At 38.4% G+C, this 22,582-nt stretch overlaps 1 protein-coding gene across 1 annotated transcript in view; it reads left to right on the plus strand.

Moving 5' to 3' along the window:
• LOC108293746 (BTB/POZ domain-containing protein 9) overlaps positions 1–22,327 on the plus strand; it is a 331,141-nt gene extending 308,814 nt beyond the window's left edge. The window contains exon 8 of the mRNA XM_017515281.2: positions 22,131–22,327. Coding sequence (XP_017370770.1) covers positions 22,131–22,324 — 194 coding nt within the window. The 3' untranslated portion in view covers positions 22,325–22,327. The remainder of the gene's footprint in view (positions 1–22,130) is intronic.
• The last annotated feature ends 255 nt before the right edge of the window (positions 22,328–22,582 follow it).

Raw genomic sequence — 22,582 nt, forward strand, 5'->3', positions numbered from 1 at the left:
TAACCAAGTGGGATTTATCCCAAGGATGCAAAGATGGTTCAACAACACGTGCAAATCAATTAACATGATACATCATATCAGTAGAATAAAGGACAACTATGTAATTATTTCAATTGATGCTGAAAAAGCATTTGATAAAATTCAACATCCCTTTATTATAAGGCTCAAGAAACTGGGTATAGAAGTAACATACCCCAACTTAATATTAATAAAAACCATATAAAACAGACCCACAGCTAGTATCACATTGAATGGGGAAAACTAAAATTATTTCCTCTAAGACTGGGAACATGACAAGGACGCCCACTTTCACTACTTAGGGCTTTCAACATAGTAGTGGAGGTCCTAGCCAGAGCAATCAGATGAGAGAAGAAAATAAAGAGCATCCAATTTGGAAATGAAGAAGTCAAGTTACCCTTGTTTGAAGATGATATGATCCTATATTTGGAAAAACCTAAAGACCACCAAAAAACTGTTAGAACTGATTAGTTCAGTAAAGTTGTAAGATAGAAAATCTCCAGTAGCATTTCTATATGCTAACGGCAAACAATCTGAAAAAGAAATCAAGAAAGTAATCTTATTTACAACAGCTACAAATAAAATTACATACTTGGGAATTAATCAAAGAAATGAAAGATTTCTACAATGAAAACTATAAAACATTGGTGAAAGAAATTGAAGAGGATGCAAAAAAAATGTGTAAAGATATTTTATGTCCATGTATTGAAAGAATCAATATTGTTAAAATGTCTGTACTGCTGAAAGCAGTCTACTGATTCAATGCAATCCCTGACAAAGTATCAGTGACATCCTTCAAGAAATAGGAAGACTATCTCAAAATTTATATGGAACCACAAAAGACTTGGAATAGTCAAAGTTATCCTGAACAAAAATAACAAAACTGGAAGAATCACGTTACCCAACTTCAAATTATACTACAGAACTGTGATAACCAAAACAGCATAGTACTGGCATAAAAACAGACACATAGACCAAAAAAGCAGAATAGAGAACCCAGAAATAAATCCACACAACTACAGTGAACTCATTTTCGACAAAGGTGACAGGAATATATACTGGAGAAAAGATAGTCTTCAATAAATGGTGCTGGGAAAACTGGATATCCATATGTGGAAGAATGAAACTAGACCCCTGTCTTTCTTTCTCTCCGTATACAAATATCAAATCAAAATGGATTAAAGACATAAATTTACTATCTAAAACTATGAAACTAGTAAAAGAAAATGTTGAAGAACTCTCTGGGCCATTGAAATGAGCAAAGATTTCTTGAGCAATAACTTACAAGCACAGGCAACCAAAGCAAAAATGGATGATGGGATCACATCAAGTTAAAAAGCTCTGCACAGCAAAAGAAGCAATCAACAAAGAAACAGTCCACAGAATGGGAGAAAATATTTGCAAAGTACTTATCTGACAAGAAATTAATTACCAGGATATATAAGGAATGCAAACAACTCTATAGGGAAAAAAATCTAACAATCTCATTAAAAATGGGCAAAAGATCTGAAGAGACATTTCTCAAGAGAAGACATACAAATAGAAAACAGGCATATGAAAAGGTGCTCAGGTACTCAACATTATTGATCTTCAGAAAAATGCACATTAAAACTACAATGGGATATCATATCATACCAGTTAAAATGGCTTTTATCCAAAAGACAAATAATAACAAATGTTGGCGAAGATGTGGAGGAAAGGGAACCCTTGTACACTGTTAGTGAGAATATAAACTAGTACAGCTGCTATGGAGAACAGTTTGGAGGTTCCTCAAAAAACTAAAAATAGAGCTACCATATGATCGAGCCATCTCATTGCTAGATACATACCCGAAAGAAAGGAAATCAATGTATTGAAAAAGATACCTACTCTCCCATGTTTATTTATTGCAGCACAGTTCACAGTAGCCAAGATTTGGAAGCTACGTAAGTATCCATCAATAGATGAATGGATAAAGAAAATGTGGTACATATATACAGTGGAGCACTATTCAGCCATAAACAAGAATGATATCCTGTCATTTGCAACAACATGGGTGGAACTAGGGGTCATTATATTAAGTGAAATAAGCCAGGCTCTCACTTATTTGTGGGAGCTAAAAATTAAAGCAATTAAACTCATAGAGATAGACAGTAGAATGAGTATTACCAGAGGCTGGGAAAGGTAGTGGTTGGGTGGGGGGAACTGGGGTTGGTCAATAGGTACAAAAAAATAGAAAGAATGAATAAGATCTAGCATTTCATAACATAGCAACATGACTATAGTCAATAATAATTGTACATTAAAAAACAACTAGAAGGGTATAATTGAGTTGTTTGTAACACAAAGGATAAATGCTTAAGGTGATAGATACCCTGTACCAAAATATCTCTCATATACCCTATAAATATATATACCCACTGTGTTTCCACAAAATTTAAAAATTAAACACTGTATCCATTTTTTATTTTTCAAAAGCACTGAATGTAGATCATTAAAAGAATTTAAAACGAGTAAAAGTTTCTTTTAAAATCACCTTTTATTGTACTTTTTTCACCATACTCTGAAAGTCTACTGAAAAACATAGCATGATTTTGTTTCCTCAGTCTAGATTAATTTTGGCCTCCAGAAGGTAGTATAAATTGTTAATTTTGTCCAGATTTTTTTTTTTCTGAAACTACCTCAGAAGTCTGATTAGGGTCATTCCAGGTGACTTGGAAGAATTTGCCTGCCTTTGAAGCCAAACTGCCCCAGGTCTCCAATTTCACAGCTCAGGAGGCATTCTTCACACTCAGGGCTTTGCCCAGTTTACCCACAAGCCTGGGCTGGTGCCTCAGGGTAGAACTGAGAGTGCCCAGCGGGACACGTTGTTCCCTCAGGCATCCTTTGTGTGGTTTAAGGAGTCTCAATTCTGAATGCAGTATTCAGAAGTTTATACTCACTCCCCCACTCTGCTGTGTTTCTTCTGTGTTCCAGTCTTGCTTTCATGAGATCTGCAGAGATTCTTTCCTTCTCACACCTCTCACTCAATCCAGGATGGTTTGTGGGGGTTAAGACATACAAGAATTTGGTGTTATGTCTCACCTTTTTCTCTCTGCCTCCAAAGGCTCTTTCAGGAAGATTCTGCCAAAGTGGGATTGTGGGAGCATACTTGCCACAGATCTGATGGGGACATTTTCTCTGTAACATACCTAGCTCCATTTAATGTTTAAACATCTCACTGTTACTACTACTTTTAGAAAAAACTCAAATTTTATAGTTAGTGATGCATTTTAAAGAAATGTTAATGTTTGAACCAGATACAGCCTCTAGCTTAAAAAAAAACAAAAGAAAGGCTTCTACTTTATTACTTTATTAAAGGATCGTTTAAAAAAAGTATTAAATAAACCACCACTTTTTTGTGGGATTTTGTTTTGTTTTGTTTTGTTTTTTGAGATGGAGTCTCACTCTGTCACCCAGCCTGGGGTGCAGTGGTGTGATCTCAGCTGACTGCAACCTCCGCCTCCCGGGTTCAAGCGATTCTCTTGCCTCAGCCTACCAAGTAGCTGGGATTATAAGTGCCTGCCACCATGCCCAGCTAATTTTTGTATTTTTAGTAGAGTTGGGTTTCACCGTGTTGGCCAGGCTGGTCTCAAACTCTTGGCCTCAGGTGATCCACCCACCTCAACCTCCCAAAGTGCTGGGATTACAGGCATGAGCCACCACACATGGCCTTTTTGTGGGATTTTTAACAACCTTTTGCATGTCCTCTTTTCTCTGCTCAATGTGAATGAGAAATACTCCCCAAGCTCTGGTGAGGTGACCTGACAAGCCCTTTAAACTCATAGTGTGGTACAAAAATAATTCTGTTGGCCACAGCACAGTGGTTTAAGTCTGTAATCCCAGCATTTGGGAGGCTGAGGCAGGAGAAATGCTTGAATGGCAAAACCCCATTTCTACAAAACACACACACACACACACACACACACACACACAAACACACACACCAGGCTTGGTGGTGCATACCTGTAGTCCCAGCTACCCCAAAGGCTGAGGTGGGTGGATCACCTCAGCCTCTGAGGGGTTGAGGCTGCAATGCGCCGTGATCATATCACTGCATTCCAGCCTGGGTGACAGAGTGAGACCCTGCCTCAAAACAAAACAAAACAAAACAAAACTCTGTTTATTTTTACTAGCAATCCTGCAACAATGTCAACATCTTTTAGGGAATAAGGAAAAATAAATTCATGTGAAAGTTATACTACTACTCACAGAAAAAGATGTCCTTTGTATTAAAACTTCTTAGTTTTTTTGAGAAATAGTTTCTAAGACTGCAAAACCAGGTTAAGTGACTATTTGTATGTTGGTTATTACTTTTCCTGGTTTGTATAAATAACTTGTTATGTTTACAGTGCAGATGTAAAGTCTGTTCCCTGACAAGTTATGTGTGGAGGAAAGGGAAAAAAAAAAATCACCCATAGAGATATTGCCTGTTAGTTCAAATACAGAATTAGATGTTTGGGATACCTTTTTTCTTTATACTTGGAAATGCTTGTGTCCTTAATTTCAAGGCCTCACCTTCAGAGTGAATCCCTCTTTGATACACTGCAGTGGTTATTGCTGCTAACATCTGATGCTTGATTCTTTGAGGCCTTTTTGATTTGATTTTCTCAGCTAAAACCTCCAGCATGTAAACTACAGGATTGTCAAACTACACATAAGAGAGTAAACCATACCTTTATTTTTGGAATGTGCTTTCATTCAAAGGCTCCAGTGTGAGGAGAGAGAGAAAATGCACTGATACTGGTGAACTTGTACATTTGAGATGTGCTGTTCCCACATCACCTCACCTCTGTCCCTGGGGATAACCATCTCTAATTTCTTATCTTCTAGAAAGCGGGCCACTTCCTCTGAAGTGTTTAGAGCTATAGCTTCATAAAATTTGCATGACTTTGAGGGGCAAAAGGTGGAGGGGAACACATCTAAGTTTAGGAAAGTGTTAACCTCTTCTTATCACTGGCTAAAATGGACTCAGTATGATTTCCGGAGCCCTTATAATCTCGAGATAAGATGTGATTTAGGCAACCTCGGTGATGTAAAAATTGGAGCTAGAACAGGAAGGATCAGAATACCGAGATTAATGCTAAGTAAACAGACAAAATAGAAAGCAAAGCAAGAAGGAAAAATCTATTAGGGGAAAGGGGCTCCAGCTTTCAAAAGGCATGGCGTGTTTTCTACCCGTGGGCGGGCTTCACCCGCAGGTATGGAGAGGCGATCAGGACCGAATCCTCTGGAAGTGTGTTCGAAAGCAGCCTTCTCACAGAACAGCTGAGGGAAACTTTGGGAAAGGAAACGCTTAAAAACTATATTGCATATATAACCCATGATTTTCCTTTGGTGATGTGATGTATAATTGAAAAGTTATTTTCTTAACCTGATAGATAAAACTAGGAATTAATGTAACGAAGTGCCTGTGTTGTAGAATGCATTTGTACAGCTTTTTGATAGTTTCCAAGAAAGATAGCCTTGTTCTCTAATTAGCTATTGTTCTTTTACAGCTGTTAAGACATAACAGCTGTGGATATTTTTTTCCTTTTGAATAATTTGACAGAAGGTTGAATTAGAGTTGTGTTAGAGGCTTGCCTGATCAGCAACAAATTTCTGTGTAGGCCTGGGGCCTAGGGTGTTTCCCCCTTTAAAAAAAGAAGCGGTAGGTCTGTGGTTGGATATCTAGGTAGGACCTTAAGCTAATAGTTATCTTCTTAAACAGGAAATACTTTATATCTCTATGAAAATCTTGCCAATAGAAAATCATCTCCACTGAGATTATTAACCATTTGTTTGCTGCATGAACCACTGTGCTGTTAGAAAACAATTTTGTAATGAAAACAGCCAGGGAAACATTGAAGAAAGCCCAACACAGCACAGTTTTTGAAGATGACAGTCCTCTGTAACTGCTAAGTGTTATTTCCTTTTACAAAATCTGCTTCGAGTGGGCTTTTTTCCCCATCTCTCAAAGGCAATCTCTGGAGACAGTTAAATAACATGTCAGTCTTATCTTTAAATATAGCTGGTACAGGTGGCCCTCAGGTCATGTCCTACTGAAGTAATACTGCCTTTTAAAAAATTTATTACTCCTGAATTAAATTTATTGGCAAGTTGTTGGCCACCCCTGGTGCTGTATAAGAACAGAGAGCAGTAAAATTGTTTTCAGATCACTTTTTCTGCAGTTCCCTGCAGTCTAAGTCATTCTAATATTCATACACTTTGCAAAAATGTATATACTTTGTTAACATGCAACTTTTGCTTTCAGAAGCAGCAAATTAAATTTGTCTGAGCAGAATTGCTATGTGCACAGAGGGGAAAAACTAATTTCTGTCCAGGCAGTTCCCCTTTGCCTTTTGCTCCTGGCACAGGCTGTTGTAATGGGAGGTAGGTGAAAGATGGCAAAGACACACCAGAAAGAGACAGACGCAAGACATTTGGTTTTGGCAGCATGGTTTTGTAAACAAAGTGACACAAATTGGGGCAGAAATTCCAGTGGGACAAGGGAGGAAACTGGAAGACTAGAAATACAGCAGAAAGCTCAGTCCCATCCAGATGGTGTTTTTAATAAATTTATCAGATGCATATGAAAGACGATAATGAACATTCAAAATGGGGAGTGGCCCAGTCCCTCTGGGAAGAAAAACAGTATGGAACCTTCTGTGTGCTACAGTCAGATACAGAATCATTCTCTAATTTTTCTCAGTAAAAAAGACCACATTGAGTAATTATTTAAGGCAGTCCAACTAGGTAGGCTGAGGTTTGTGTTTCTAGGAAGAAAAATTCTTAACAGAATTATTCCCTGCTGAAATGGAGAATGTGGCCTATGTATATTAGTGAACCAGTGGTGACATTTGGGACAAACATCTTCTGTCACAACTACCGTAAGTGTGACTGAAGCAAACATTTCTCCCCCTTGGGCATAAAAGACCTTTTATAGCTAACAGCCAGGCATGGTGGCTCACACCTGTAATCTTAGCAGTTTTAGAGGCTGAGGCATGTGAATCACTTGAGGTCACAAGTTCGAGACCAGCTTAGCCGACATGGTAAAACCCCATCTCTACTAAAAATAAAAAAACTAGCCGAGTGTGGTGGCGTGCATCTGTAGTCCCAGCTACTTGGGAGGCTGAGACAGGAGAATCACTTCAACCTGGGAGGCGGAGGTTACAGTGAGTCAAGATGGTGCCACTGTATTCCAGCCTGGGCAACAGAGTGAGACTCTGTTTCAAAAAGAAACAAACAAAAACAATAACCTCTTGTAGTTGCTACATGTTATCTACATTCCTCTTCTCACTTTTGCCCCCAAAATGTTTTCTCCATCAAAAAATAGTTTAGTCTACCATGAGTGACCAAACCCTCTGTATGTGGGGCACACTTTTAGGCGAGAAGGTGTGGATAATGCTTAGATAGCAACTCTTCTGCCGTGGGCGTATTTATTTTCTTTTTAAAGTTTAGGTCAAGACCTAGAGATTGATCATAATTTACTTTTCTAAGAAAACTTCCACTGATAAAGCAATTTTTTTCTGCTTTATTCAGTAACTTAGATTTTCTTAGCTTTTGGTAAGGGGTTATGTTAAGCAAGGTTAAGCGCCACAACCTCACATAGGCATCATTTTCTAGCTTCAATTCATTTACTCAGCAAATATTTATTGAGCGCCTACCATGTGCTAGGCATTATTTCTTTGCAGTGGAAATACAGCTGCAGAAAAGCAAAACAAAACAATAGTGCCTGCCTTTATGAAACTCACATTCTGAATCTCTGATTATCAGGTTAGATCAGATTGAAGTACTGATGTGGGTATTAAGAATCGGGGCAGTGCTAGAATGACTGTCTCATCTTGGTGATTTACAGAAGGTAAATCCACTGGGCTTGTGCCTTAGGACCTTTTCTTCTTCCTTCCAGTTGTCAGCATTATTTGGTCATTATACTGCTAATTTGACTTATTAGCAAAAAGTAGGAATCCGAATTAAGAGAAGGCCAGGCCTATAGTCCTAGCTCTTTGAGAGGCCAAGGTAGGGGGATCGCTTGAGCCCAGGAGTCTGGGTCACCTAGTGAGACCCTGTCTTTGTAAACAAAGAAACAAAAAAAGAATTAAGGGAGGTAGTACTCTTTTGATTTTGTTTTGTTTTTTGAAACGAAGTCTCGCTCTGTCACCTAGGCTAGAGTACGGTGGCACGGTCTTGGCTCACTACCTTTGCCTCCCGGATTCAAGCAAGTCTCCTAGCTGAGATTACAGGTGTCTGCCACCATGCCCAGGTAATTTTTATATTTTTAATAGAGATGGGGTTTCACCAGGTTGGCTAGGCTGGTCTTGAACTCCTGACCTCAGGTGATCCACCCACCTTAGGCCTCCCAAAATGCTGGGATTACAGGCGTGAGCCACCTCACCCAGCCTTCTTTTGATGTTTTACCTTATGAATTAGATAGTAGAGTTGATTATCAAATTGCTAGTTGATTTCTATTAAAAGCTGTTTCTTGAAAGGAAATTTGGGACTTGGGGTAGATTTCCCTGATATACACATATCCATATGCATATATATCACTGATATATACATATATATCACTCATATATATACATATGTGTGAGTGTGTGGAGTGTGTCTGTAGGTGTCTCTGTTGGGCTTCTTTCGTAGATCCATACTTTGGCTAATAAACATTAATGAATAATTATGTCAAGATCAAAGTATAAACAGTAGTATGCTATTCGCCAGCACATAGATATAGAATTCCTTCTTTTTATGCCATAAGACTTTTGTAAGTATTCCTTCTTAAGAAGACAAAATTCTGGTTTTCTGTTTGTTTGTTTTTGAGACGGGGTCTCACTCTGTTGCCCAGACTGGAGTGCAGGAGCACCATCAGGTCTCGCTGCCACCTCAAACTCCCATGATCAAGTGATCTACCTGCCTTAGCCTCCTGAGTAGCTGGGGCTACAGGCATGTGCCACCATTTCTTGTATTTTTTGTAGAGTTAGGGTCTCCCTATGTTGCCCAGGGTGGTCTCAAATTCCTGGCCTCAAATGATCCTCCTGCCTTGACCTCTCAAAGTGCTGGGATTATAGGGGTAACCCGTCATGCCTGGCCACAAGATTCTTTAATGTAGCAGCATTTTAGACCACCTCAAGATTCCAGAGGATCAGAGGGTGATATTACTACATATTACCAGCTTAGAAAATATGTTAGGGACATAAATAATCTGTTTAATAAATCTGTTTATAAATGTGTCTGTAGAAAAGGAATTCTGAGTGCTTATCCCAGTCTTTTTCTTTCCCAAAGAGCTTGAAAGCATGATAGTAATGATTTTGTGATAGTCTGTGGTGTCAATGCTCTAATTGAATTTGATTACCTAGGGATAAAATTGTGAAGCAGTAAGGCATAGCATAGGTGGAAACTGACAAATGAACAGAGTCAACAGAGACAACTGGTGAGACCAAGTTGTCTACAGAGGATATCAGCATTCAAAATAATCATAAAAGGTTTTCTACTTTCGGAGGCTTACCATCTTTCTGGCTTTCATAAAAACAGTCTTAAGATACGTGAAACTTTAAAAAAGCCAATATTCCATGTGTGCAAAAGAACATAAATACAACATATGTAAAGTTTGATGAGCAGGAACACTCGCATACTCATCATGCAGCCTAAGAAATAGAACATTACCTATACAAAAATAAACTCAAAATGAGTTCAAGACTTAAATGTAAGACCTGAAGCAGTGAAACTACTGGAAGAATACATGGGGGAAATGCTTTATGACATTGGTCTGAGCAAGGATTTTTTAGATAAGACCCCAAAAGCATAGGCAGCAATAGCAAATGTAAATGGGATTACACCAAACTAAAAAGCTTCTGCACAGCAAAAGCAACAGTCAACAGTGAATCGACAGTCTACAGAATGGGAGAATGTATTTGTAAAGTATGCATCTAATAATGAGTTAATATTCACAATATATAAGAAACTAAACTCAATGGCAAAATAAATAAATAATCCAGTGGAAAATGGGCAAAAGATCTGAATAGATAGTTCTCAAGAAAAGACACACAAATGACCAATGGGTATATGAAAAAAGACACTGCATCACTAATCATCAGGGAAATGCAAATCACAACTGCAGGGATATATTACTTCATCTGAATTAGAATGGATAATATCAAAAAGACAAAAAATAACAAATGCAGGCATGGATGTGGAGAAAGGGGGAACCCTTATACACTGTTGGTGGGAATGTAAATTAGTACAGCCATTGTGGAAAACAGTATGGAATTTCCTCAGAAAACTAAAAATAAAACAACCATATGACCCAGCAATCCCACTACTGGGTATCTATCTAAAGGAAATGAAATCTATGACAGAGATATCTTCACTCCCATGTTTATTACAGCATAATTCACAATAGCCAAGACATAAAATCAACTGAAGTGTCCGTCAATGTGTGAATGCATAAAGAAAATGTAATGTATATATACACAATGGACTATTATTCAGCCATTAAAAGAATGAAATGCTGTCATTTGCAGCAACATGAAGGAACCTGTAGATAATTAAATGAAATGAGAAAGCCAGGTACAGGAAGACAAACACTGCATGATCTCATTCGTATGTGAAGTCCAAAGAAGTTGATCTCATAGCTATGAGAGTAGAATAGTGGTTACCAGAGGCTGAGAAGAGTTGGGAGTTAAGGAGAAACTGGTCTACTGGTACAGAGTTACAGTTAGAGAGGAGGAGTAAGTTCTGGTTGTATTGCACAGTAGGGAGACTATGGTTAACAATGTTGTATTATATATTTTAAGATAAATAGAAGAGAGGATTTTGAATGTTTCACTACAAAGAAATGTTAAATGTATGAGGCAGTGTATCCTGAAGATCTTGATTTGATTTTATACAGTGTATACATGTATTGAAACATCACACTGTACCCCATAGATATGTACAATTATAATGTGTCAGTTTTTTTTTTTTTTTTGAGTTGGAGTTTCACTCTTGTTCCCCAGGCTGGAGTGCAATGGCACAATCTTGGCTCACCGCAACCTCCGCCTCCTGGGTTCAGGCAATTCTCCTGCCTCAGCCTCCTGAGTAGCTGGGATTACAGGCACGCACCACCATGCCCAGCTAATTTTTTGTATTTTTAGTAGAGACGGGGTTTCACCATGTTGACCAGGATGGTCTCGATCTCTTGACCTCATGATCCACCCGCCTCGGCCTCCCAAAGTGCTGGGATTACAGGCGTGAGCCACCGCGCCCGGCCAATGTGTCAGTTTTTAAAAAAAGAAACTGCACATTATGAAACCTTCGAAGGCCTTTGTGTGTTCCTCCCACAGTTGCGTCCCCACTCTCTCTCTACCCAGAGGTAACGACTAATCTGAATTTTAGTGTCTACTATTCCCTAGCTTTCCTTTCTAATTCATCACATATGTGTGTCACTAAACAATATAAATGGAATTGTTTTCTATGTAGTTTTCTGTCACTTTTGCTTTGTAACAGTTTAATTTGTGAGATTGACCCTTGTTGATACATGTATTTGAAAAACAACAAACACTTTTTCTTTCTTTACACAGTTAACACTACACACTTGCAGTCACCAAAATGTGTGTAGGGGACGTATTTTCCCCCACATTAAGCAGTTCTCCAGCAGACAACAGCAGGGTTTTCCATAGTTCAATTATAGCAATAATTTGGAATCAACCTAAGTGTCTATCAACAGATGAATGAATAAAGATGGTGCTTATATACACAATGGAATACTATTTGGCCATAATGAAGAATGAAATCCTGTCATTTGCAGCAACATGGAGGAAACTGGAGGTTATCATGTTAAGTGAAAGAAGCCAGGCATGGATAGGCAAATATCATATGGTCCTACTCATAAGTGGGAGCTTAAAAAGTTGATCTCATGGAGGTAGGGAGTAAAATAATAGGCACCAGAGGCTGGGAAGGTTTTCTGTGTGTTTGGGGGGTGGGAGGATGAAGGGATAAAGAGAGATTGGTTAATGGATATAAACATACAATTAGATAGAGGGAATAAGTTCTAATGTTTGATAGTAGAGTAGGGTGACTATAGTAAATAACAATGTGTTGTATATTTTAAAATAGCTAAAAGAGAGGACTTGAAATGTTCTCAGTATATAGAAACAACAGATACTTCAGGTGACGGATACCCTGACTTGATCATTGCACATTCTATGCAGGTAACAAAATATCACGTGTACCCCATATATAGATACAAATATTATGTATCACAAATATTTTTAATTGCAAAAAATGTGTTAAGGTCTTTTATATTGGTCAGGAGAAGGAGTATATAATTATTAATTTGAGCCATTATTAAATCTGGTATGCTTGCCTAAAATTTAAGAGCAGTAAAAAGATAGAAATGTAATATATAACTTCCACACCAAATCAATCAGGATAGCTGGTGGGGGAAATGAAAGAATCTGCACATTCATTAGAAAACTGGAGCAGAGTAGGCATAAAGGTAAGGGAGAGAGCAAAGAAGAAACATCTAAATAGAAAATAAAAGGGAGTTCAAATAAATTAGTAACAATAATTAAGGTGAGTAATGTAAATCTGCCAGTTAAAAGACACACTGCCAGTTAAGGACACTGACTCTCAAAAATCTATTATATATTATTTGCAAAAGACCAGAAAAATACAAAGTGACATGATACTGAGGAAATAGTGGACAATACAAAGGTGTTATAGTTGCTTGACATCAGATGATGTAGACTTTAGGGCAAAAACATTAAGGATAAAGAACAATACATAACGAAGAAAAGTTCAACCTATCAGGAAGAAATAATTTCTAAAATGATGTACATGATATGATGTGGTCTCAAAATATATAAAGCAAGAATTGACAGAAATATAAGGAAAAACTGACAAATATATATTCATAGCAGGCAATTTTAATAGACAGCTCCCAGTAATTAGTAAGCATATAAATATTTGAATAATACAATTGTCAGGTTTGATCTAATAAATACATATAGAACCATACTTCCCCTAAATTAGAGAATATACATTCTTTTCAGGCACACATAAGACATTAATAAGAACTAGCCATGTACTAGACCACAAAGTAAGATTTTACAAAGTCATATGAGACACACCACAGTTTTTTGTCCACATTGCAATTTAATTAAAAATCAGTAACAGAAAGATAACTTCAAAAATGATACTTAGAAAGTTGAAAACATGCTTCTGAATATTTCGTGTGTCAAAGGAAAAATGATAAAGGAAGTTAGAAAATATTTAGAAATGATTAACTTTTAAAATACTATATATCAGACAAACCCAAATTGAGGGACATTCTACACGGCACCTGACTGGTACTCTTCAAAACACTAAATATCAAAGCTTAATTGTAGAGGTAAAACAGGAGTTAAGAGTAAAACACTATGTTAGCTTTAAATACGTTTTTTAGAAGAGAAAGAGATTAGTGAGTTAAGCATTTGTTTCAAGTAGTTAGGAAAAAATAGAATAAACCCAAAGGAGTAGGAGGAAGAAAATAATAAAGAGGGGGAGGAATTTAGTAAAATAGGAAATAAAGAAAAGAATCAACAAAACCCAACACTGGTTCTTTGAGAGCACTAATAAAATAGACAAACCTGTATGGAGCAAGGCAAAAAAGAAGGGCAAGTACAATAAACAATAGTTTGAATGAAAAAGAGCTATACTGTGAAATACTGTATGCCAATATGTTTGTTTGTTTGTTTTTCGAGACAGTGTCTCACTCTGTCGCCCAGGCTAGAGTGCATTGGTGCAATCTTGGCTCACTGTAACCTCCACCTCCCCAGTTCAAGTGATTCTCCTGCCTCAACCTCCCAAGTAGCTGGGATTAAAGGTACATGCCACCATAACTGGCCAATTTTTTTTATTTTTAGTAGAGATGGGGTTTCACCATGTTGGTCAGGCTGGCCTCAAACTCCTGACCTCGCAATCTGCGTGCCTTGGCCTCCCAAAGTGCTGAGAACAGGTGTGAGCCACCGCACCTGGGCATATGCCAGTATGTTTGAAAACTTAAACAAAATGAAAAATTTTCCTGAAAGGGCCAAGAATATATGACAATGTCAAAGAGAAAAGAGAAGGGAAAAGAGGGGGAGGAGATGAGCTAACTAAGATTTACGATTACCATAAAATTATAGTAATTAAGAGATCCTGGTAAGGCACAAGGCTAGTCAAATCAACCAGTGAAGCAGAATACAGATCTTTTTTGTTTTTTTGTTTTTTGAGACAGAGTCCCACTCTGTTGCCCAGACTGGAGTGCAGTGACATAACCTTGGCTCACTAAAACCTTTCCCTCCCGAGTTCAAGTGATTCTTCTGCCTCAGCCCCTGAATAGCTGGGATTACAGGTGTGCCCCACCATACCCAGCTAATTTTTGTATTTTTAGTAGAAATGGGGTTTCACCATGTTAGCCAAGCTGGCCTCAAACTTCTGGCCTCAAGTATTCTGCCGCCTCCGCCTGCCAAGGAGCCAGGATTATTACAGGCATGAGCCACCGTGTCCAGCCTCAGAATACAGATCTTAAATGCAGATGCAAATATATACAAAAACTTTTATGTTACTAAAGTAACATAAATTAGTAGGGGAAAGGATGGGCTCTTCATTAAGTGCTACTGGGGAAATTAGTTATCCTTATAAATAAAAGATAAAAATAATCCCCATCTCACAGCATACTAAAAATAAATTCTGAATAGATTAAAGAACCAAGCATAAAAAGAAAAATTGAGAACTTTTAGGAGAAAATTAGGAAATATCTTTATGAATTTTGTGTAGGAAAGAACTTATAAACAAGAACGGAAAAGTTTGCCACGCATGGTGGCTCATGCCTATAACCCCAGCACTTTGGGAGGCTGAGGTGGGAGGATTGCTTGAGCCCAGGAGTTCAAGACCAGCCCGGGCAACAAAGTGGGACCTTGACTCTACAAAAGAAATTAAAAAATTAGCCAGGAATGGTGGCACATGCCTGTGGTCCCAGCTACTCTAGTGGCTGAAGCAGGAGGATTGCTTGAGCCTGGGAGTTCAAGGCTGCAGTGAACCATGGTCACACCACAGTACTCCAGCCTGGGTGACACAGTGAGACCCTGTCTCGACAACAACAACAACAACAATAATGAAATTTTTTTTGAAAAGGGAAAAGCACAAGTCATAAAGAAAAAGATTAAGTATTTCAACTCCACCTATTGACCTACAAAGGCTTGGCATACTGAAAATCAGTGAGAAATATAATCTTTAAAATATGCAAAATATTAAAATGTACCGTTTACAGAAGAGAAATTGAAAATTATTCCAGAGAGGAAAACGGGGGAAATGTTCAACTTCACCTAACAAAAAAGTTAAAAACTGAAATCACATTGAGATCCCATTTCACACTCATCTGTCTGACATTACCAGAAGTCGGTGAGGTTGTGGAGCAATCAGTTGAGAGTATAAAGGTTTTTTTGGCACAAAATTTTACTATTTTTATTATACTTTAAGTTCTGGGATACATGAGCACAACATGCAGGTTTGTCACATAGGTATACACATGCCATGTTGCTTTACTGTACCCATCAACCCGTCATCTATGTTAGGTGTTTCTCCTAATGCTATCTCTTCTTTAGCCCCCCACCCCCCAACAAGCCCTGGTGTGTGATGTTCCCATCCCTGTGTCCATGTGTACTCATTGTTCAACTCCCACTTATGAGTGATAACATGTGGTGTTTGGTTTTCTGTTCCTGTGTTAGTTTGTTGAGAATGATGTTTTCCAGCTTCGTCTGTGTCCTTGCAAAAGACATGAACTCATCCTCTTTTATGGCTGCATAGGATTCCATGGTATATGTGTGCCACATTTTCTTTATCCATTCTATCATGAATGGGCATTTGGGTTGGTTCCAAGTCTTTGCTATTGTGAATAGTTCTGCAATAAATCTATGGGTGCATGTGTCTTTATACTGCTATAAAGACACATACCCAGTAATAGTATTGCTGGGTCAAATGGTATTTCTGGTTCTAGATCCTTGAGAAATCTCCACACTGTCTTCCACAATGGTTGAACTCATTTACACTCCCACCAACACTGTAAAAGTGTTCCTATTTCTCTATATCCTCTTTAGCATCTGTTATTTCCTGACTTTTTAATGATCACCATTCTAACTGGTGTGAGATGGTATCTCATTGGGGTTTTGATTTGCATTTCTCTCTCTCTTTTTTTTTGAGATGGAGTCTCACTCTGCTGCTCAGGCTGGAGAGCAGCAGTAGGATATTGGCTCATTGCAATCTCTGCCTCCCGCGTTCAAGTGATTCTCCTGCCTCAGTCTCCCAAGTAGCTGGGACTACAGACACCCACCACCACGTCCAGCTAATTTTTGTATTTTTGGTAGAGATGAGATTTCACCCTGTTGACCAGACTGGTCTTGAACTCCTGACCTTGTAACCTGCTTGCCTTGGCCTCCCAAAGTGCTGGGATTACAGGCGTGAGTCACTGCACCTGGCCTGATTTGCATTTTTCTGATGACCAGTGATGATGAGCTTTTTTTCATGTTTGTTGGCAGCATGAACATCTTCTTTTGAGAATTGTCTGTTCATATCCTTTGCTTACTTTTTGTTGGGGTTGTTTGTGGTTTTTTTGTTTGTTTGTTTTGTTTTGTTTTGTTTTGTAAATTTGTTTAAGTTCTTTGTAGATTTTGGATATCAGCCCATTATCAGATGGATAGATTGCAAAAATTTTCTCCCATTCTGTAAGTTGCCTGTTCACTCTGATAATAGTTTATTTTGCTGTGTAAAAGTTCTTTAGTTATATTAGATCCCATTTGTCAAATTTGGCTTTTGTTGTCATTGCTTTGATGTTTTAGTAATGAAGTATTTGCCTATGTTTATGTCCTGAATGGTATTGCCTAGGTTTTCTTCTAGGGTTTTTATGGTTTTAGGTCTTACGTTTAAGTCTTTAATCCATCTTGAGTTAATTTTTGTATAAGGTGTAAGGTCCGTTTTCTGCATATGGCTAGCCAGTTTTCCCAACACCATTTATTAAATAGGGAATCCTTTCCCCATTGCTTGTTTTTGTCAGGTTTGTCAAAGATCAGATGATTGTAGATGTGTAGTGTTATTTCTGAGGCCTCTGTTCTGTTCCATTGGTCTGTATATCTGTTTTGGTACTAATACCATGCTGTTTTGGTTATTGTAGCCTTGTACTATAGTTTGAAGTTAGGTAGCATGATGCCTCCTGCTTTATTCTTTTTGCTTAGGATTGTCTTGGCTATATGGGCCCTTTTTTGGTTCCATATGACATTTAAAGTAGTTTTTTTCTAATTCTATGAAGAAAGTCAATGGTAGCTTGTTGGGGATAGGATTGAATCCATAAATTACTTTGGGCAGTATGGCCATTTTCATGATATTAATGCGTCCTATCCATGAGCATGGAATGTTATTTCCTTAAGCAGTGGAGAAACTCACTCAAAACTGTACAACTACATGGAAATTGAACAATCTTCTCCTGAATGACTACTGGGTAAATAATGAAATTAAGGCAGAAATAAAGAAGTTATTTGAAACCAATGAGAACAAAGACACAACATACCAGAATCTCTGGGACACGGCTAAAGGAGTGTTTAGTGGAAAATTTATAGCACTAAATGTCCATGGAAGAAAATGGGAAAGATCTAAAATTGACACCCTAACATCACAATTAACAGAACTAGAGAAGCAAGAGCAGACAAATTCAAAAGCTAGCAGAAGACAAAAAATAACTAAGATCAGAGCAGAACTGAAGGAGAAAGATACACGAAATACCCTTCAGAAAAATCAATGAATCCAGGAGCTGGTTTTTTGAAAAGATTAGCAAAATAGATAGACCACTAGCCAGACTAATAAAGAAGAAAAGAGAGAAGAATCAAATAGACACAATAAAAAATGATAAAGGGGATATCACCACCGATCTCACAGAAATGCAAACTACCATCAGAGAACACTATAAACACCTCTATGCTAATAAACTAGAAAATCTAGAGGAAATTAATGAATTCCTGGACACATACACACTCCCAAGACTAAAGCAGCAAGAAGTCGAATCCCTGAATAGACCAATAACAAGTTCTGAAATGGAGGCAGTAATTAATAGCCTACTAGTCAAAAAATGCCCAGGACTAGACGGATTCACAGCCAAATTCTACCAGAGGTATGAAGAGGAGCTGCTACCATTCCTTCTGAAACTTCCAAACAACAGAAAAAGAGGGACTCCTCCCTTACTTTATGAGGCCAACATCATTCTGACACCAAAACCTGGCAGAGACACAATAAAAAAAGAAAATTTCAGGCCAATATCCCTGATGAACATCAATGCGCAAACCCTCAATAAAATACTGGCAAACCAAATCCAGCAGCACATCAAAAAGCTTATCTACCACAATCAAGTTGGCTTGATCCCTGGGATTCAGGGCTGGTTCAACATATACAGATCAATAAATGTAATCCATCACATAAACAGAACCAATGACAAAAACCATGTGATTATCTCAATAGATGCAGAAAAGGCCTTCAATAAAATTCAGTACCTCTTCATGCTAAAAACTCTGAATAAACTAGGTACTGATGGAATATATCTCAAAATAATAAGAGCTATTTATGACAAACCCACAGCCGATATCATACTGAATGGGCAAAAGCTAGAAGCATTCCCTTTGAAAACAGGTACAAGACAAGGATGGCCTCTCTCACCACTCCTGTTTAACATAGTATTGGAAGTTCTGGCCAGGGCAATCAGGCAAGAAAAAGAAATAAAGCATATTCAGATAGGAAGAGAGGAAGTCAAATTGCCTCTGTTTGCAGATGACATGATTATATCTTTAGAAAACCCCATAATCTCAGCCCCAAATCTCTTTTAGCTGATAAGCAACTTCAGCAAAGTCTTAGGAAATAAAATCAATGTCCAAAAATCACAAGCATTCCTATACACCGATAATAGACAGAGAGCTAAATCATGAGTGAACTCCCATTCCCAATTGCTACAAAGAATAAAATACCTAGGAATACAACTTACAAGGGGTGTTCTGAAGGACCTCTTCAAGGAGAGAGTATAAAGCTTTACAACCACTTTGGTGAATAATTTGGCAATGTCTAGAGAAGTTGAAGTTAAGTCATAGCCGTGAGTGTAACTCCACTTCCACATACATAGAAATCTTAAGTATTCCTTTAAGAAACTCTTACTTGGGAATACAAGAAGACACCTTTGTTTGTAATGGCAAAGAAAACAATGGTAGCAATCTAAATGTCCCTCAGCAAGAGAATAGATATATAAATTTTGGAGTATTAATACATTGAAATACTTTATATACTTGAAACAGATGACCAGATGTACTGTGTATTAAATGTTTTTTCATCCAGGCTTAATGTTTGTGGTAGGTATTAAATGTTGGTCACCAAATACTCCCTTTTTTTTTTCTCCCTGGTGCTTTTCCCAGGCACATAGCAGGTTTGTGCTTTCTAGTCCCCTTTGAAGTTAGGTAAGGCCACGTGACCTGTCGTAGACAATGAAATTTGTGCAAAGTAGCGTATGTTACTTTTGGGGAAGAGTTTTAGGAGCCAGTGCCCGGCTTACTCTCTTCCCACTGCTGCTGTGAATGGGGAAGCACATGTCACTATGAAGCCTCTGTCACTGGGATCCCTGAGTGATACAATGAACAGAACCTCCTGGCTGATTGTATTGAATAAATGTGTTCTATGTGAAGCCACTGAGAGAGTAGGGGCTTGTCAGTTGCTGCAGTATAACCTGTCTACAGTGTTATCCCTCAGCTCAATTTACTGTACATCTTGTGCCATTTCCTTTCATTCTCTCTTCCAAATCAAAGAATACTGCCCTTTTTCCGGGAGACAGAAGTACCATAGCTTACCTTCTAAATTTAATCCGCTTCTTTTTCTTTCCAAAGTCACAGGGAGTTTTTCTCTGAGCTCTTACTCTGCCAGGAAACTGTCCTTACAGGTAATTTCACCAGTGTTTTTGCTTGTTGCTTTGGAGTTAAGCTTTATAATCAAGGAATTCATCACCAGAAAAATTAATCCTCTCTCTCTCCCTTCTCTCCCTTCCTTTCTTCTCTGTGGGTGGCTTTACCCAGCTACAGAGAGCAAAGCAATTAGTGAAGGCATATGAGATGAGGGCTTAAGTACAAGCACGTCCAACTTTGGAAAATAAATGAGTTCTGTAGAAGATATATGTAGAATTACGTTTTCTTTTCCAATCTACTTTTAAATTATCTGAAGTAAGCTACAAACCTTGGATATAAGTAGGTTTCGGTTAAATAACTTAAATGTCTGGAGAAAATTATAGGTTTTTGTTTTAAATGCACAGAAAAGGTCCCAGGGGACTTAAAAGCCCCTTACCTTTTATTCTCTTCTCAGTGTTTAAAGAATTTACATCATATTGAGCATCCATCATTTTGTGGAAGTTCTTGACTTTTATAAATGAGCAGGTTGATGTAGAGACTCAAAATCAGAACAGCTGGATTTTTAAGATGCAGCAGTTCATGAACAATGGGAAGAGCATATATATTGCAATGCACAGAATAGTAGACAAACAAAAATAAATCAATCATGGCTGAGGGCAACTGTATATTCTGAAATGGGTTTGGTGCCACGTCCTGGATCGCTTTCCTATTATGTGTTTCAGAATTCTGAATTAAACATGTTTCTTTAAGCAGACTTTCAGAAGAATAGATTAAATATCTGTATTAGACATAAAAATCATTTTTTTGTTTGTTTTTGAGAGGGAGTTTCACTGTGTTTCCAAGGCTGGAGTGCAGTGGTGTGATCTTGGCTTACTGCAACCATTGCCTCCCAGGTCCAAGCAATCCTCCCATCTCAGTAAGCCAAGTCGCTGGGACCACAGATGTGTGCTACGACGCCTGGCTAATTTTTTATATTTTTGGTAGAGATGAGGTTTCACCACATTGTCCCAGCTGGTCTTGAACTCCTGAACTAAGCAATCCCCTCTCCTCAGCCTCCTAAAGTGCTGGGGTTACAGGCGTGAGCCACTGCACCTGACCCAGTTAATATTTAGACCTTTTGGTTGGTGTGGGGTGGGGGGGCTTCCAAAATTTCATCTTCCCTCTTCCCAAGCTATTTTATTTTTCTGTATTAATTTCCTAGATTCCCTTTTCAGTTTCACATTTATGTATATAGCTCTAAACAAAGCATGTTTCATTTTGACTTTGTTGAAAGCTTTGTATAAATGAAAACATAGCCTGTATTTTTCTATACCTTGCTTTCCCTTCTCTTCTCTTCTCTTCTCTTCTCTTTCTTTTCTCTTTTCTTTTCTTTTCTTTTCTTTTCTTTTCTTTTCTTTTCTTTTCTTTTTGAGGCAGAATCTTGCTCTGTCACCCAGGCTGGAGTGCAGTGATGTGATCTTGGCTCACTGCAACCTCTGCCTCCTGTGTTCAAGTGATTCTCCTGCCTCAGCCTTCCAAATATCTGGGACTACAGGCTCATGCTGCCATGCCTGGTTAATTTTTTGTATTTTTATAGAGATGGATTTTCACCATGCTGGCCAGGCTGGTCTCAAACTCCTGACCTCAAGTGGTCTGCCCACCTTAGCCTCCCAAAGTGCTGGGATTACAAATGTGAGCCACCATGCCCAGTGGGTTTAACATTTTTTTTAAGCTATTTGCCATGGAAAATGTATTCATATCTGAAGATAATCAAAATGTTCTAATTTTTCTTTTTTTTCTCTTTTTTTTTTTTTTTTTTGAGATGGAGTTTCACTCTTGTTACCCAGGCTGGAGTGCAATGGCGCGATCTCGGCTCACCGCAACCTCCGTCTCCTGGGTTCAGGCAATTCTCCTGCCTCAGCCTCCTGAGTAGCTGGGATTACAGGCACGCGCCACCATGCCCAGCTAATTTTTTGTATTTTTAGTAGAGACGGAGTTTCACCATGTTGACCAGGATGGTCTCGATCTCTTGACCTTGTGATCCACCCGCCTCGGCCTCCCAAGTGCTGGGATTACAGGCTTGAGCCACCGCGCCCGGCCTCTAATTTTTCTTTTACCATTGATTTGAGATAGCAGTTAATTAATTTTGTTCTGAGCACACTATCAAGATATATTTGGCTTCCCTTTTCCTGATGCCAAATCTTGTTTTTGGATTCACAGTTCCCATGGAGAACATTGCAACAATTGCTGATTGTGCCAGCGTGATTGAAGGAGTCAGTCGGAGCCGAAATGCCTTGCTGAATGGGGACACTAAGAATTATGATTGGGATTCTGGCTACACATGTCACCAGCTAGGAAGTGGTGCGATTGTGGTTCAGCTGGCACAGCCATACATGATTGGGTCAATACGGTAAGAAGATTACTCCTCATTCATTAGTTTGAAAATGGAAGATACACATATAGATTGTATTTTGATAAAATGAAAATCTTAATAACTTCAGTGAAGAAACACTACTGTTCTTTGCTCTAAATATCAAGAAAGGAGTGGGAGCCAAAGGAAGGGACAACAATGAGATATAGGGTGCTTGTTTGGATTTTCTGCTGGGGCAGTACACGGAAGTTAGACTCATGGAGGAACTAGACAAGAGGCTTCTCGCTGGGTGGCTTATGTC

Source organism: Cebus imitator, unplaced genomic scaffold (genome assembly GCF_001604975.1).
Source record: "Cebus imitator isolate Cc_AM_T3 unplaced genomic scaffold, Cebus_imitator-1.0 Scaffold546, whole genome shotgun sequence".
Taxonomy (NCBI): domain Eukaryota; kingdom Metazoa; phylum Chordata; class Mammalia; order Primates; family Cebidae; genus Cebus; species Cebus imitator.